General features: G+C 44.1%; 1 protein-coding gene across 1 annotated transcript in view; it reads left to right on the top strand.

Annotated features, from left to right (window-relative positions):
* Positions 1-17419, top strand: part of tmtc2b (transmembrane O-mannosyltransferase targeting cadherins 2b) — a gene marked incomplete at both ends in the record, with an annotated part of 83240 nt that overhangs the window by 41799 nt on the left and 24022 nt on the right. Inside the window, 3 exons of the mRNA XM_079162454.1 lie at positions 13836-14682; positions 16372-16486; positions 16961-17046. Of these exons, the coding sequence (XP_079018580.1) occupies positions 13836-14682; positions 16372-16486; positions 16961-17046 (1048 nt within the window). The remainder of the gene's footprint in view (positions 1-13835; positions 14683-16371; positions 16487-16960; positions 17047-17419) is intronic.

The raw sequence follows: 17419 nt of genomic DNA on the forward strand, positions 1-17419 counted from the left end.
AAAGGATTAGACAAATGCATGTCAACTTTATATTCTCCAATAGATTATACAATGCATTCAGCGTAAAAGCTAATACAAGTTTAGGACTGCTTCTGCTCTTGTTCATGTCAGTGGTCCAGGATTAAAGAGGCAGCGAGAGGGAAACAATAGTGCCTGGACAGTAATTGAATAAGCACACGTTGGGTTTACGGGTGGCGCTGGAGTCAAAGCTCTTGGCATCCTCTTGACATCTCTGTGGAAAGCTTTTATTAAGAGATCTGGTGCAACCTTTGCATGCTCGAATAACCTTTCTAAGAGAAACATAGTGCCCTTTAGGTAAATCCATGTCACCCATCTGCCCTTTTAGATGATGTTTTTATGAATATATACACACAAAAACACCTGCTTCTTACAGAATCTGCTTGCACTAGCTTGCAACTTAACTTTGTATGACTTATAATCTCCTATATACCTTTCAACAATCGTTACCCACTTCCTTTTTCCTTCCTCCAGTCATTAGCCTGTATGTTTAGCGTTGAGCCCACCAGCACATACAGTGCTGATAACCAGTGTAAGGCTGCAGCTACAGTCACTGATTTCTAAGACATGTGCTGTCTTCAAATGTGGGAAAGAAAGCATCATTAAATTGTTTACTCAAGCTGACCTTTACAGTGGTGATATTCTCCAGTTGCCTTTGCGCCTGATTAAAGCATTCATGGGCCATGTGTTCTGATGCATCCAGCTACTCCCAAGCAATGAGCGTTGGGAGTTACGGCGTACAAATGTGACATAGTTGGCGATCGTGAGGGTGCGGTGTTACCACGATTAATGTGGAAAAATCCTGCTTTTTACGAGACCGTTTCCTGCACAGTAATAGCCTCATTTTCAATAAGAGATACTGAAACACAATTAGAGCTCCTAATTTAGTATAGGAAGGAATGCTTTCCCATTCAAATAAATGTTTGGGCGGTTGAAGACTGTATAATTGGCCTGAACACAGACTCTAGCAAAACAAGACCCGTTTGGTCCTAAAATTCAACGTCAACATTTTCACTCCATCTTGACTCCTTTTCTTTTATTTAGTCATGAGCATCCATTCTTCTTTTGTTTGACTCTGCTGCCCACATAATGCTACTCTCCGTGTCCATATTTTTTACCCAGAGAGAGAAAATGTTGGCGAGTTCTTTTCACACTGCAGAGACAATGCTGCGAACATGCAGGTGCCGTCTGACGCGCAGTCCCAACGGGGCTGGCACTTCTTACATGACGATGACGAGTACGACCCTTTGAAAACCCCAATGCAGAAATCTGATGCTTTGAAAGTGTCAACTGGACACAGAGGAATAATCTCGGTGATGTAACTTCAAGGCTCTACATCAATCGGTACACAACGGCTCAGGTGCGTCTTCGGAGAAGCTTGAGGTGTTCCTCTGTGATCGCTCTTTGTTCACGTCCGGTGACACTGCCGCCGGAAAATTATTTCCAAATCTGGGACAGGACCCAGCTGGCCCTTGGTGAATGTCAAGCTTACACAGTTTATCTTTTCACACCTCCCATTTTCTGTTCACACTTTGGCTATTAGTGCAAGGTCACTGCTTTTGACGTGTATGTGTGTGTGTGTGTGTGTGTGTCTGGAGGGTGAGAGAGCTCAGGTGTCGTGGAGCTGGTGAGGCCGGCGAGTTCTGAACTCAGGGAGGGAAGATGTGAGAAGTGAGTTCCCTCGGAACATATGTATGTGTGCCAGTGCTAGGTTACACTCCAAGGTGTGTGTGTGTGTGTGTGTATGTGTGAGAGATATACACCCTGCATACGAAATATGACGCCCATACACACCCTTGCTGTGTATTAGATGAGGTGAAAGGAAACACAGCCCAGCCAATACATTCTTACCTGGGGCTCCACAGATGCTCCTCCGTGCTCTAATGGCTCCCGTCACTGTGTGATGGATTGGGCCTGGTGGGCTCAGCTTGTGCCCCCTGCCCTCACCCACCTGCCTCTCACATGGGGATACACACCACCGCTTCTGGTTTGGACATGGAAATGGGCTGTGGGAGGTGGGAGGCATGCATAATGGAACGACATTCATAGGAAAACAAAAAGGTCATGCAGGTCAATGTTTAGGTTGTATAACTTTCAGGAATAGTAAGCAGTTTGCTTAGCGCAAAGAATGGAAACGGGGGAGGGGGGGGGGGGGGGAATAGCTAGCCTGGTGTCTTGTAGTCACTGTGAGTTTGAAAAGAAACCAGCGGAGACCGTACAGCACAAAGCTACAACGTGTCGTTTATTATTCTTAGGTTATTGTACGGATAAAACAAGAGATATGACTTATTCATTGAGCTTTAGAATCACTGGTATGCAGATGTTTGTACCTTTTGGACTGGGCGGGGGTTAGCTGTCCCCCCCCCCCCCCCCCCCCGGTTTCCAGTCTTTATGCTAAGCTAACCATGTCAAGCGTCAGCTGCACATTCAGCAGACAGTCGTTTCGAGTTTTACCGATCTCCTCATCTTACACACTGCGTGGAAGTGAATCTGCGTATTTTCCAAAATGTCAAACTACTCAGTTAAACATGTTTTGAAACTCACTTCACGTCTCCTCATTCTGAAGAACATCACGTACAGAAGCAGGGCCATAGTGAAGACATTCCAAACACAGATGATTGGGCAGCTTCTTCCGAACCCCTGAATGTCTACGCCGTGGGGCAAAATGAGGCAAGTGCAGCCGCGGTGATAGAAAGTGACTCGAGCTGGGTTTGCTTCAGCCGACCGCTCATCATGTCTAAGTGAACCTGACAGGCAGGGTGCCGGCGACAGCCAGCACAGTGACCCTGACTGTGCCTGCTGTGAGACGATGGAAGCGGAAAGAAAGAAATGAAAAATCCCTGAAACAAAGCCTCACGTGAAATACAGCGCGAGGCCTGAATATATGTAACGTGGTGCCCTTGTTTCACTTCTCGCTGAAAATGATCGTGTAGCCCGTTCTTTTTATAGCCAGCGTGCAGCATCGGGGTTGTCTTAATGGAGACGCGTATAGATTTGCTGGTTTACCCTGAATCGTTAAGCTTTCACATGGGATAATCGATTCACCCAGAAGTATTACAGCAAATAACGGACTCACAGTGAAGAACATCCCCTCATTTGAATTACTGAGACATGCTTCCGGTGTGTGTTTTTTTATTCTTTAGTCTTGATCTGCATCAGACCTACTCTTCCATAGATATTTAACAATTCAAGATTTGCAAACTATAGTTTAGAGCTTGAACACAAGTGAAATATAATTTGGGCCCTTGTTTCAGTTGCTGAGCATAGTTTCTATTTAAGGTCTTTATGTAGTTTTCTTACTATAATTAGTATTTCTTTTATCTTTTTGTAATACCTAATTTTACACACAGTGCAAAATCACAAACTCATTTGGTTTTTAGATGTTTTGTGAGAAATGAAAACGGGAACAGCTGAAAGCCTTATGACAGGTTTACAGAACTCTTGGGAATTCTCTCATGCTAGTTGTTTGTATTTATAGTACAGTAAATATGTCTTTTAGGAATCCTTTTCAAAGCAAACAACCAGACAGCCAATAAACTATAAACTGCTGGCCAAACCTTCCTGATTGATAAGACAACTGAAATCGTTCACATGTGGAATGGGCAAACTGCCACTTTCAACAAACAAAGGGAAGGGAACCAAATCAAGGGCCAAATGCTTCATCTCATCGCGTCCTGTATTCACGAAGGCTCCTGAAGGCAGACCGCTCCAGTCTATTCCCTGCATAGGTCGAGTCCCAGCAGAAATCCCCCTTGTGCGTGCTGCTACAAAGGACCACTGCGTTTTCCAGCAGAGGTCCTGTCATCACCGTGGGCGCTCCCACCTCAGAGGACGAGAACTGAGGAGGGATGGTCTATGTGCGAAAGAGACGCTGCAAGAATGTGTTGAAGAGGAGGGATATTAATGGATGAGGGCCCAAGGGACAGACACACACAGAGAGAGAGAGAGAGAGTCTGCTGTAGACCTTTTCAGTGTGATCACATGATCCATGATCACATGGCCTGTTAGTCACCGGATGCTCTATTTTGGGATCTACAGACAGGGAATAGGGTCTTCTCTGAGCACCTGTGGAATCTGCGATTGCCCTTATCGCTAATTTAAAATAGATGTGTTGAAAAGGCGTAAATAATTGGGAAAGTATATTTATATATATATATTTTTACATGAAAATGGTGATTCAAAAGAGTAAATATACTGATTATAGGCCTGTAATATTAATTTCTGTTAGTTTTGGTATTGACGTCATGTTCCCCATCTGTGTTCAATATGCATTCACAAGGAGTGACGTACAACCCAAGAATTAAATAAAGGCAAGTTGCTGTGACAAAAAAAAGTCACATGATGTATTCTTAAAGAAGACAAATTCAGGACACGGTCCAGGAATTATTGAAAGTCAGCAACCACTTTGGTGCCTCTGGCTGGCAGGGACAGGTTGTGAGGCAAACTTTTCCAAAATTCTCTTCCAGTCAAAATTCTCAACTTGTCTTATTTCTTTTTTGTTCGCCATGAAAGACAGAGTGCTGCTCTCCAGCTATTTCCCCCTCATTTCTGCTCCTACAGTACTTTTTAATTGTTTTCCAATGCCTTCTTGTTTTGCTGCTGAGTTGCAGCTTTTGTCTTTAAACATCCAGTCGTCCGTGTGGACTAAATAGACTCTTGGCCCACGCCCAACTCTAATTTCTCCTCTGTGACACATTGGAGCGATTATCACAGCGGTAAAGCGAAGCCACACGGGACGATCTACCGGTTGTAAACATGGATGCCAAATTGTGGAAAGAATCCTCCTCAACAATAGGATCTGTAAAAGGAAATTCAGTAGTCCTGAGAGTCGTTATGTGTGACCAAGTCTTGGTTTTGTGAGCAATAACATATTAACTTGGCCCAAAGGACACATAATATAACTAGTATTCACAGAAATTCAGTTAGTTTGTTTTACCTCAGGACTGATAATTAATTAACATCCTGGCTGTGAAAACCCGTCACCGTCTTTGTCACAGAAGGATTGAGTGTTGCACATCAAGGAGACATGCAGGTGCTTGATTTCTGCACCAGCGCATCTGGGAGATTCTCCACTCGATGCCCAGATTCATTGGTAATCTCGGGGCGTACCGGTGTGGAATTGAGTTATCATGCCCTTGTGGGAGTTCAAGCCTGCATGGAGACACGTGGAGGCCCAGAGACCCACAGAAAGATGTCTGCCAGCCTTCTCCCACAACATTAAAGGTTTCTCTGCTTTCTGCTGGATGTCTTAGGCTCTTTTGTCTGTTCTCTCTCTCTCTCTCGCTCTCTCTCGCTCTCTCTCTCTCTCTCTCCATTTTTGATTTACCGTCTGTGCTGAAAACTACAAATTAAAGTAATCTCATGACATTTACGATGATTTTATGAGTTTAATCTATGGCTCCTCCATCCCTGGCCAATTCAAGCAGTGCCCTTTTGCTTTTCTAAGTTAATTCTACCTGGTGGATATTCTGTGAAAGCGTCATGTTTTTAATTGGATAAAGAACAGCACCATCCGTAGGTGCGTATTCTCTTTGTTTCTGTCTGAACAGGTACAGTGGGGTTTTGGAGCATTTTTGCACAGTGAGAAAGGTGAGAGTGAAACAAAACCGTAAAGTGAGGTGTCGGACACTTTAACAATGAAGCTGTAACTCTCTTTAAAGCTCTGTAAAGCTGAGCGAAGCCAGGATAAGAGAATAGTTACAAATGAACCCTTTCACATCGTAACATTGTTTTGGCATTGTTATAGTAAAAATATGGATTACAGCAGCTCTGCAGCCTTGTGGCTGAAGTCTCGTTTCTCACAGGGACTCTCCCTCTGTCTTGAGATTGCTTTTCAATTATCCGTGAAACAACATTCAAGGTTCCAACGGTAAAAGATTTGGAACGCTATCATGTGATGATGAATCTCGAAGCTGACTGCTTTATGGTTGTCTGTTGTTTCTGCAGTTTGTCATTATCCCGCACCACAAGTCATCTATTTTTTTTGCGTTTCCTGAGTCCCTATCGTGCTTGTTACTAGCCAGTACAAACATCAACAAAAGAGGGCACGCTGTCACTGAGACGTGGTGGTCAACGTAATGTGACACACCGGAGAGCTATTTTCAAAAAGTGGTTCGGAGGAAATATGCAATCGGAGCAATTTTGCTACTTTCCAGCGTCTGACAGTTCATCCGCTTAGCTTTGGACTCTGGCTTTGTGCGTCTCATTCATGCATGCTCCGCAGTAGCTTACCGCCTCTCTAAACCCTGCAATACAATGGCTCTGATCTCCCAAATGCACAGTAATGACTGTGAATCCATGCATGGACAGGACTAATCTAGTTTGGTTACAACTGGCAAAATGCTTCCAGAAAAGCTACCGAGTCCGCGAGCAGCATGGAGCGTAAAGCGCATCTATCCAGCCCACGTTTCATCCCCCTCCGTAGAGCTTGAATCAGCATCGTGTCACAGCGAATTTGCAGTAGTGGTCACAGTCTAGTTGGCCCTCTCAGTACAAATAAATACATGGAACGAAAGACCCGATATAAGGAACACTCTGTTTATTTTTCAAACCATTACTGTGGTTTCACTCAATAAATACGTCGTATGAAATGTTAAGGGTTTTGAGTTGACTTTGGTTTCCCCCATTGTCATTACGTCCTTATTGTTTGGTCTGCCTTTCCCGAGTGTGACCGTTTGTATCGAGTGCTAATGAAGATGGATTTACAGTGGTTTCATCTTCAGGCCTTTTCAGTTCTCTCTGCTAAATCACGAGGCACGACCTTGATGAGGCTGTGCGACCCGGCAAACGCACTTTGAAAAATAACCGAAAACAAAATGGCACAGGCTTGAGTTGAACTCGGAGAGGGCAACCTGTTGTGACTTTCGGAAAATATAGTGCGAAAGTTTCGTTGCTTTTCCATACATTTTATCAACTCGAGTCTCGGCAACCGCTGAGAACTTGGCAAAGTGTAAGAATTTCCATTGATTAGCTGTTTATGTTCTTTGCCTCAGGCCCTCCTTCATCTTCCTCCTGCCTACCTATAACACACTTCTCCATTTAAACTCAACCAGAAGTTTGGATTTCATCCCCTGAAGAGGCACCCTCTGGTTGACAGAATGAGATATGTTTTTCCTTTGCCGTTATAAATCTATAGATGCCTGATTGCCACTGATGACAAAATAAATGTACTCTGATTATGGCCTTTCTGACCCCTAAACAAGGATCATCTGGCTTCAGCATGAAACGAAGAACATTTTGCGGCGTGATTGGGACATCTTAAATAAGTGTGCGTTAAAGTGAGACGAGCTGGAATGTCGATTTGAAGGTTTAAAAAGAAATGGATCCCGTGTTGGTTCAATGATTATGGTTCATAAAAGCTGACCAAGAGAGCATGAGCTGGCGTGTTTTTACGACGTCTTGGTCGGAAATGTTCTTGCTTCAATTTATTTGCTTTCGCCACGCACGTACGCCTTTTGGAGAAATGTTGCTCTTTTTCACATTGAGCACAGACACGTAACCTGTCGATGGCTTTCATCCAGCACCACATCAAGTTTTTGCGTTGCCCTTCTCGCTCTCTTTCCCACTTTCTCCGACCTCCTTGTAGTCCCACACCAATATCTGCCTCACCACTGGGAACCGCATGTTTTAAAGTTCTCTTATCTTTAAAGTTTCACAGTCAATAAAAGTCTGTTTCTTATCTCCAACGGATTCCTTCATTAGCCTTTTTATTTCCGGGGGCTTTGCTGTTTTCTGAGGCAGATCCTCTCCCTCTCCCAACGTTGTGCTCCGCCTATCTGCCAGACCAGCTGACTCTGTGGGTTTTCTGATGGGTTCACACGGGTTAAAAGCTTTGATCATGAGCAGTGTGAGGCAGGTCCGCTGTGGGGTTTGACTCCATGACCTTTCGCACCATGCGGACCGCGACCCAGCAGTTGTCCTCTTGCCTTTTAAGTAAACTATATACTCCACCCACACACATTCATTTAGAGAGGGTTATCTATCCTAAAGTGATGACAGCAAAGATGTAGCTTATCTTAGCTACATGACAAATTGAGGAATGTGAACTTATAACGTGTGCCTTGAGATGAGTCAAGGTCTGATCTGCTCATTACCTCTGTTCATAAAGCAGATTGTGAAAAGAAAAAACCCCAAAAGAGAGACACTCCTTGGGTGTTCGCAAACTCAAATGAATAGTTACACATTTTGGGAAATACACTTATTCACTTACTTGCCTAGTGTTAGTTAGCTTAGCCTAGCTAGAGACTCGCCCAGACAAGAAATAACTACATAAAACCACTTGTTTTTACACTTCATGTTTTGCACAGATTAAACAAATGAGATATAGCATTTTAAATGATGAGCTTTAGACATGTTGGTAGGCTGATTTTTCTTACTTTCTTAAAGAGCCAGGCTAGCTGTTTACCCCGTGTCTTTATGCTAAGCTAAGCTAACTGGCCGCTGGCTTTGGTTTCATTACCATCTTACTCCTCTCATCTAACTCACATAGAAACAGAAAAGTGCATTTTTCAGTCTTTATATTGAGCCAGAAATGTTACCCAATTAATTTCTGTTATTGTGACATAAATGGCTGTGAAATGGGCCTAAACTAAATGGGGCAGCTTACACGTTCTGTGCGTGGGAGTAAATTGTCATGCATCAGCTTAATCACATTTTCAAAACATGAGCCAGCTGTTGGTAATCCATAACACGTTGTTAGGAAGTGCAATAGTCGGGTTCTTATCTTGTCTTGCCTGCTAACAATCAGGATTTTACAACCAACGGTTCTTTACTGTCTCATAGGAGGGGTTCTCAACGGCTGTAGCTGATAAGGAGAAAAGATAGGTGGTGCATGTGTGGTTCATCAACCACAAGCTCGGTTAGCTGGTCCAGCGGTCAAGGAACAAGGACACAGACTGTATATCCATCCATCAAACCCGTAGATAGATTTATGCAGAATGTTTAAGGGGATCCGGTGTTCATATCAAATTTGAGCTTTCTGCATGTGTGAGTGTGAAGGCTTTGAAGGTGGTTATTCTCTCTGATTGGTACCCGGAGCTCATTTTCACTTCCATTACAAGTCCATCAATTCGAAGCCGGATGGATCTTGATGAAAAGCCCTCTGCAGACAATTGATCTCAGTAATGATGAAGAGGAGGGGATAGGTCAGACGTGCCACCTCTTCTTTCACAGGATTCTCTCGGAGGCGCTCGCTGGAGTGTGAGCCGGTCACAGCGCTTCAGTTTGATGGGCTAGTTAGATGTGTCGTGCGATGGATTGTTCTTAAAATGCTCTTGAAAAATGGTACGGTGTGCATCAGCCAATTATGCAAAAAAGCCCGTGTGTAGAGAGAATGGAGTACTTTCTCCGAAATAATTAATGAATTTTCTCTCTGAGCTCTTTTGTACTTTATTTTCCTACAAACCTTTTTTCACATCACTCGAGCGGATGAAAAAAAAAAAAAAGAAGAAGAAGAAAAAGAAACTGTTTAGATCGCGTTTTCATTTCAGTCAATTCAACTTAATGTCTATTGGGGGGAAAAAGGCAGACACAGGCACGAATGGGGATTCCGTAATTGGCCTGTTTTGCATTTCATCTCCAAGGATATTTTATTCACATGCCTGGCTTATAAAAGCTAAATTGTTTCAATTCTGGACTGATTGCGCCTGAAACACAAAAGGGAAGGGGAAAAAAAACACCCACCTCAAGCCTCCTACGGGGTTGTGCTAAACCACTTATTTAAAACTAAACTGGATTATAGACAAAAGACACAGAGCTGGAATCCCTTGCTTTTCCCTTCATAAGAGAGCTACAGCGACCAGGGAGCCGTTGCCCGGCTGGTAATTGAACTTGTGCTTTTGAATGGTAGACATTTTAACCGCAGGCGTATTATTGAGGATGCACATGTTTGTTCATTCAAGAGATAATAGACACGAGGTTCGTGTTGTCGCAACAGTAATGTGTCCTCCAGATCATCTCTAGAGCACGTCCTGTTTGCGTGCTGCCTGTATACGTCTTTGCGTTCACATTTGTTGTCCTTAGAAAGTCAGAGCAGTTGGGAATGTAGGCCAAGAGCAGGAGCGGGGGGGGGGGGGGGGGGGGGGGGTTACAAATGAGTGCTGAGGTGCAATCAAAGCATTGTTTTGTTTTTGTTGTTCTCAATACCACCCATAGACCTCATTCTGCCTAGAGAAAGGGGGAATCTGAATGTGGAAGTGCAGCACAAGAATGTAAATGAAACACCGGCTCAGCCCTCGGCATCGACACGTGGATGTGGTTACGGTGGTGGTGTCTCCAGCGTGCGCTGCGTCTGGGAAGAGTCGGGATGACATATCTTTTTTGCCTCGGGGGGCCAGGTATGAGCATGTGTGGGAGCCGTGCCAGGTTGTCGTCAGCACTTTAAGAGGTGTGTACACAAAAACATGAAACACGCATGTGCCACCTCGTTGCCCTTCGGACGGTGGTTGCAGCAGGAGCAAAGGTAAACCGCACGGATCGGCCATGAACGGCAAATAAATTGGCTCATTGAATGTTTTCTGGGAACCTGGCACAGTGCTTATCGCACCCAATTTTGGATGACCTGTTTGCTCTAAAAATAGAGGAAGCTTTTACTCCAGTCTCTCCGCTAGAGTGCTCCAAGATAACTTTTGAGGGGGTGTCTCGTGAGCAGGCGCTTCGGCCAGAGAGGCGACGTGAGAGCTTATAGAAGAGCCTCATAAATCCAAGCTGGATCTCCCTGAAGCAGTGATTGAGATGTATTAAACCTGCTCAGCGAGCCTCGCTGGCAAAGTCTGCACAAAGTACAGCCCCTGGGCCTCACCGACCACATCAGCCTCCTTCATTTCTTTGAAGAATGTATGCTCACCTGCTTTAGACCTCCATGTTTACCGCTCCAGTGATTTTAGGGATTGACTCAAAGTGTACATTGAAACCTGGTGTTTGAGATTTGAAGAGGATAAGCTGCACCCATCCACCCACCCATCCATCCATCCATCCATCCATCCATACCAAGAGTTCATATGGAGTTCGGATGACAGGCCATGGGGATAATAATATGCCACTGATATTCTTGGAGTATCACATCAGTTTATTTCAAACTTTGTTCTTGTTTTGTCAAAGTTCAATTCAATAGGCTGTATTATTTTAGACATAACATATGAAAGGGACATCCAGCTGGAGAGAAGACACATCAAGACGATAACATCTTGTAAAGTATTGAAGGAGTGGGACATTGTGTGGGTAAGGTGTCTTGCAGATAGTTGGATAAGTAGATTGACACCACTCTCAGGAGGAAAACGAAGCTACAGCTAGCCGCCGGTAGCTCTTAGCACCAATGATGAAAACGGAGAAACGGCCAGCTTGGCTCTGTCGAAAAAACACATTTCACCTCCTTTATATCTTCTTTGTTTACTCTGTGCAAAACCCAAAATATACAGAAGGGCATTCTCTTGACTTGTGTAAAAGGATCTATGTCATCCTGTCTTTATGGAGGCATTTATATTGTTTCAAGTCGGCCTCAGTGGTCAGTCCCACAATCAGCAGGAACATAGATGCTGCATTCTTTTGTGTCACCGTATGCTAATTAAAATGATACATAGCCATGCTGTTATTCTTCGTTCAACAGGAAATGGGGCTTATTTATTTTATTTTATACAAGACCATTTCAATATAATTTGCATCATGACGCATGTGCTTTCTGTTCTAGCCTTCACTTGAACTGGCACAATGTCAGTCCCTCACATTGGATTTTCACGTGACAAAACTCCACGTCTCTCTTATTTTTGGAACCTTGCACCAAGTTTATCAGTTGTATCTGAATATAGCGACATATGTTAGTACTTTTCCTGTTTTTTAATCTTTTATAGCATTGAGATCATTGCAAGTATTTGTCAATGACTCCATTGTTTTGTATTCGGTTGCTTAGCTGTGGTCTTTTGTTTTTATGCTCGAGCATCCGTTTTCACAGTGGGTTTCTAGCTAAAATAGATTCATTACGGCTTTAAATGTTAAAGTGGTTCACAGAGGTTCCCTTCACAGAGCCTTGATTTTCATTTTCATGCTTTAAAATAATCTTGAACATTTCTCATAATTCTAGCCTTCTATTGATCCCTACTATATAAGATGTATTACTTTACTGCCTCCTGTCTCCCCATTGCATTCATAGCGAGCGGACTGTAACACCTTTGGCTCATATTCATGAGAAATGGTGATGTGGATTGAAACAATGACCTTTTGTTGCCAAGCAACCAAATAACGTCTTCAGCAGTGGCTGATCATCATGAAATGCTGCACTCTGGGTTGTTGTCAGGCCACCACCGAAGGGTTTGACAAAGTTGACCTTATACATGTAGTTTTATTTTTTTTTTTAAATACTATGAATGACAAGTATGCAAATATTCAGCACCACAGTGTTGTGCTTCAACCACACAAGTGCACCCGGTGCTCTACCGAGCACTTAAGAGGTTGGTATGACGGAGACGAGGAGTTCTGCTGTCACTCGTCAGTATACACACTGAACAGACAAACGTGTTGTGTGTGTGTGATTGCATTGTATTTTCCGGCTGTTGTGTTCACCTCCTCCGCTGCACTACAGCAAATATTGTAATGAGCTGTCATGGTGTTTGCGGTCTCATTTCCTGTTGCCTGAGTGTTGAGCTGCAGCTCGTGATCATTAGCAGACAACAAAGCGTTGGCCCCGCAGTCAGATGTCCCCAGAGGTTATTGAAGCATCTCTTCACAGATGCAATCTGCAGATAACAATGGGACAGGCGAGGGGATCAATAGTACACCCCCCAAAGCAGTGGTGATATGAAGATTATGATCACAGATGAGACATGTTTGTGCCCTTTGGTATGTAGAGATGAAGAGAGATCACATCCACTGGAATAAAAGTAATGTGGGGTTAGCCTGTGTTGCCTTGGGTTTAATTGTAAGTAATGAAAAGCAATTCGTCTGAGAAGAAGTCGAGGACTGTGATGCCCTGAGATTTAAGGTTTAGACGCCTGAGACTAATGGAACCATCTATTGCTGCACAGTGCACACGGTTGGACATTACTGTGCGTGCTCCAGCTACTGATTTTGAGAAAATTAATTTGGATTTCCAACATGAGCACAATATGAAAGGTCAGTTGGGCCTAACTTGAAAAAATACTTGGAACATGCTTGTGGGGAAATATGTCCAGTAATTTGTCAATGCTTTGATGGCAAAGTATTAAACAACCAAACACACTGTCTATATTTCATAGGCATTCCAACACAGCATTTGGAAAAGTGTTTAATATCGAGTCTGCACGATGATGAATGGAGTTTAAGTAGTTGTGTTTGTTTTGATATGTCTATGGAGGAAATAAATGTGTGCATGAATGGAAACTTCTGGTGCAGTCATCTTATTTATAAAAAAAAATTGATTAATTGACATGTTCTGGCTTCAATGAAAAGTCAGTGTGCAGTTTTTTTTCCCTCTTGGATGAGCACAGCAGCCAAAAAAAGAAATGCATCAGAGCCACTCTATTTAATTAACACTTTCTAAATTGTCTTGGACACTCATTTTGTTCCAGATGGCTGCTGATTATGCAGCTGTACCATTGTGACAATGTAGTAGCTATTTTATTTTCTTAATAGTCTCAGTAAATCAGGCCTTCCATTCATCAGTTTCCAATCCATAGCCCCGGTTCATAGTAAATGTAAAGGTCCAAGAGTCATAAATATTACAACCACCCAGAAAACTAGGTTTAGCTTGATGCTTCCACATGTGCAGTATAATCTGCAACAGTCGTTCCTCTCCTATCCTGTGGATTGAGGGTTTGATCACTGTTTCTGTGTTTTCTTTGTCCTTTTAGAGAAAGAACGTCCACCTGCTGCTGAATGTGTTTTTGCTGGCAGCCTGGGGAGCCGTCCTGTTGGCCGGCCGCTTCTACTGGATGGGTAACAAACCCCCCAACTTCTCCAACTCCGACAACCCGGCAGCCGACTCGCCCTCTCTCCTCACCAGGACGCTCACCTTTTCCTACCTGCCCGCCGTCAACTCGTGGCTTCTCCTTTGCCCGAACACGCTCAGCTTTGATTGGTCAATGGACGCCCTGCCTTTGATCCGGAGCCTTGCCGATTGGAGGAACATTCACACTGTAGTCTTCTACCTTGGGCTGCTCTCGCTGGCTGGGTTCAGCCTGTGGACGCACCAGGCGGCTAAAGGCAAGGAGACCAATGGCAAAGCGCATCATTACACCAATGGCAGAAATGGGAACAGCAATGGGCACAGTTACCAACATAACAATCATGAACATTTGAACAATTCCCACACAGACGCTCACATTAATAGTGCCCAGAATGGTACCAAAAAGCACTATGAGAGCAGGACTCCACTGCCCACCACTGAAAATGTCGTGGTGTTCTCGCTAGGCCTGTTGGCTATCCCGTTCCTCCCTGCCACAAACTTGTTTTTCTACGTGGGGTTTGTGATAGCAGAGAGAGTACTGTACATCCCCAGCATGGGCTTTTGCTTGCTGGTGGCGGTGGGGATGAGGGCTCTGTACGTCCGTCTGCGACGCAGGTCCTCCAGGGCGCTGTTGGTGTACTGCAGCGCTGCCGTCGTTCTTCTTTTCAGTGTCAAAACTGTTCTGAGGAACCGGGACTGGCAGAACGAGGAGATGCTCTACAAGTCTGGGATTTATGTCAACCCTGCTAAAGGTAAGGAGGCCCTTTCATTCAAATCAGCACGCACCAAGGTGCAACTGCTCTCGCATGTGCACATACACACTTTTATGCACTTTTATACACATTCCAGCACCAGAAACCTCTTTCACCCAACATATTTTGCTGAATAATGAGCGAGCTCTTAGGCATAATAATGTGTGCTGCTGTCTCTCTACTACTGCCGCCCTGAATAATTCAAAGTCAAGCTGCTTCAAAATGTCTTCTCTTCGTCACTCAGCCTTACCACAGAATATACAAGTGCTCACAAGGCAGTGCCCAAAAAGCCAAATGAGACTGGAGTACTACTCAAGGCTTTTTTTTTTTATTTGACTTTTCCAAGGCCTACATCTTCTTATACCCAGCATGTGATCTGTTTAATGACACCAGATGCCCCGTTTAACTCGGAAAGGACGAAATCACCCGTCTCTTATTGGCACCTGTGACAGAGGAGGAAATGTTCAGTAGCCTCCACATTCAAAGGTCATCGGACACAGTTTTCTATCCGAAGCAAAGTTCTCAGAGCTGCTGAGGAGGGAAGCAGGGGCAGGGCAGGGTACTCGCAAGGCAACAGCGGGACATGTTGTGTTAGCTAATTTCCCTCTCAGATTCTGTGCGGCGCTGAGGCGTGACAGCTGTTTGTTTTGGCACGCCATCAGCCCGAACGGAGCAGCAGCAATGTCCCCAACTCGAAATTCGTTATTGCTAATATGAGAGTTGAACGGAACCCAACCTCAAACACGGACACACTCGTTGGATTGTTTGAACTGTGAAAGTTGCGAGTGCCCAAAGCTTTCCTGTGACAGACACTTCACGAGTTCATCTGTGAAACAACTGAGCGCAGTGGAGTGACGGACGCTTGGGTTGTTTTTCTGCTTTTCTCTGTTTATACTGAATATTCCTCTGGGATTCCATGGATGTTTGGATTTTCAACGACTAAATACTGTAAATACATTGCTTAAGGGCACGCTGTATATTCTAGCACTTTAAATGCATGTCAACAAAAGTAGAAAGAGCCGAGATGTTATCTTCGTATTCAATAATACTTTCTGGAGATGAGAGAAGAAACCGTCTAATATAACACCATCGATGCGCGATGACGTCATTAGGCCTGTTCTCTATCTATTTGAATGATTGTTTTTTTAGACCTTTCATTCTGTTGAATCATGGTTACTCAAGTTGAGTTTGTGCAGTCTATAAAGTAACCTTAAAAACAGATCAAAGAGTTATGTTGCATAGCCATTGACATTGGCTCCTATTTTACATCCATTGATTATTTTTTCTACTCCCTTATACATTTATTTTCACACTCCACGGTCTCTGCACAAGCTCTTAGCAACTTTATTTCACCTGTCAGTTGCTGAACTCTGCCATTCAGACCCTAATGCCATTAGCGGTGCAATAGCTCTGCGGTGGTCTTCTTTTCATACCCACCGACATAGGATTGACTGGTGCTTTTGGCTCAAACCTCCCCCGTCTGTCTTTGCCCATAATGTCTTTCTCTTTAGAGGATAACAAAAAAAAACCTGAACTCGTGAAAATGATTACCTGCCACAGCGATGTCCTCTCCTGATGCTTTTAAATCGAAAAGCTTTTAAAGATTCTGAAAAACAGTTATTTCAGAAGGTTGCCACAAATGTTCTCTTTCACTCTGTCTGATTAACCTTTTCTATTGTAACCTGTCAGCATGGGGCAACCTTGGAAATGTCCTGAAGAGCCAGGGCGAGATGGAGGAGGCTGAACAGGCGTACAGAAATGCCCTCTATTACCGCAGCAACATGGCGGACATGCTGTATAACCTGTGAGTTAGTGTTTTATCATACTACTGTGCTGTAATTCATATTGTCCTTAATGCTCACGTTCGTTCGCCTCTGATGATTTCCTTTGTGTCTCCACTCTGGTTGAATGACTTGGGAGCGTGTGCGAACAAATGGACACATTCTCATTTTACACGCGTGGGTCCATTGATCAGAGCTGTGCTCTCAGAGGAAGTGCCGTCTTGTCTTGTATTCCCCAGAGGGCTGTCTGTCTGACAGGGTTATTAATGACGCTGTCTTAGCCTCAGGGCGAAACACAAAACATCCACAGCCAACACTCAATGTGTGCTCAAGTGTCTGTGGTCTGTTGAGATCTAAATCTTCCTCTTCACTTGTATCAGCTGCTTTTTGCTCTTGTCTCATCCTTACAGAGGCTTTTTTAACATTCAAACATCTCCTCTTTTGAGTTCTTTAAAGCTCTAAACTGCTTGTACCGTCTTTCCTTTTGTCTGTTTCAGCGGTTTGCTGCTACAGGAGAGCAACAAGTTCTCAGAGGCACTCCACTACTACAAGCTGGCCATTGGGAGCCGGCCAACTCTGGCTTGTAAGTACAGCTCTTTATTTCTTTATTTTATTGACAATCTCCAGCTCTTGTGGTTGTGGCTGCGCCGTGTCCAGGCAACAGTGAGCAACGGCCGTGGCTATGTGAAGGGAGAGGAATAGGTGGCAGAGGGCAGTGGGTGTGCGACTGAATTCAACATTCAACAGAGCCGTCTGACTGGCTTTCAAAGCCAAGCCGTGTCAACAGATCAAGCAACTGCATGATGTCACTTATTATGAATTCAGGCCATTACTCTCTCATTTCACTTCATCCCTCCCACGATCACTGCGTCCACTATGTTCTCTCAGTTTTCTTCGTCTTCCTCTTCCTCTCCGTCCCGTGAGAATTTCCCCCCGGCTTTTGCTGGAGTTACGTT

Source organism: Pholis gunnellus (genome assembly GCF_910591455.1).
Source record: "Pholis gunnellus genome assembly, chromosome: 7".
Taxonomy (NCBI): domain Eukaryota; kingdom Metazoa; phylum Chordata; class Actinopteri; order Perciformes; family Pholidae; genus Pholis; species Pholis gunnellus.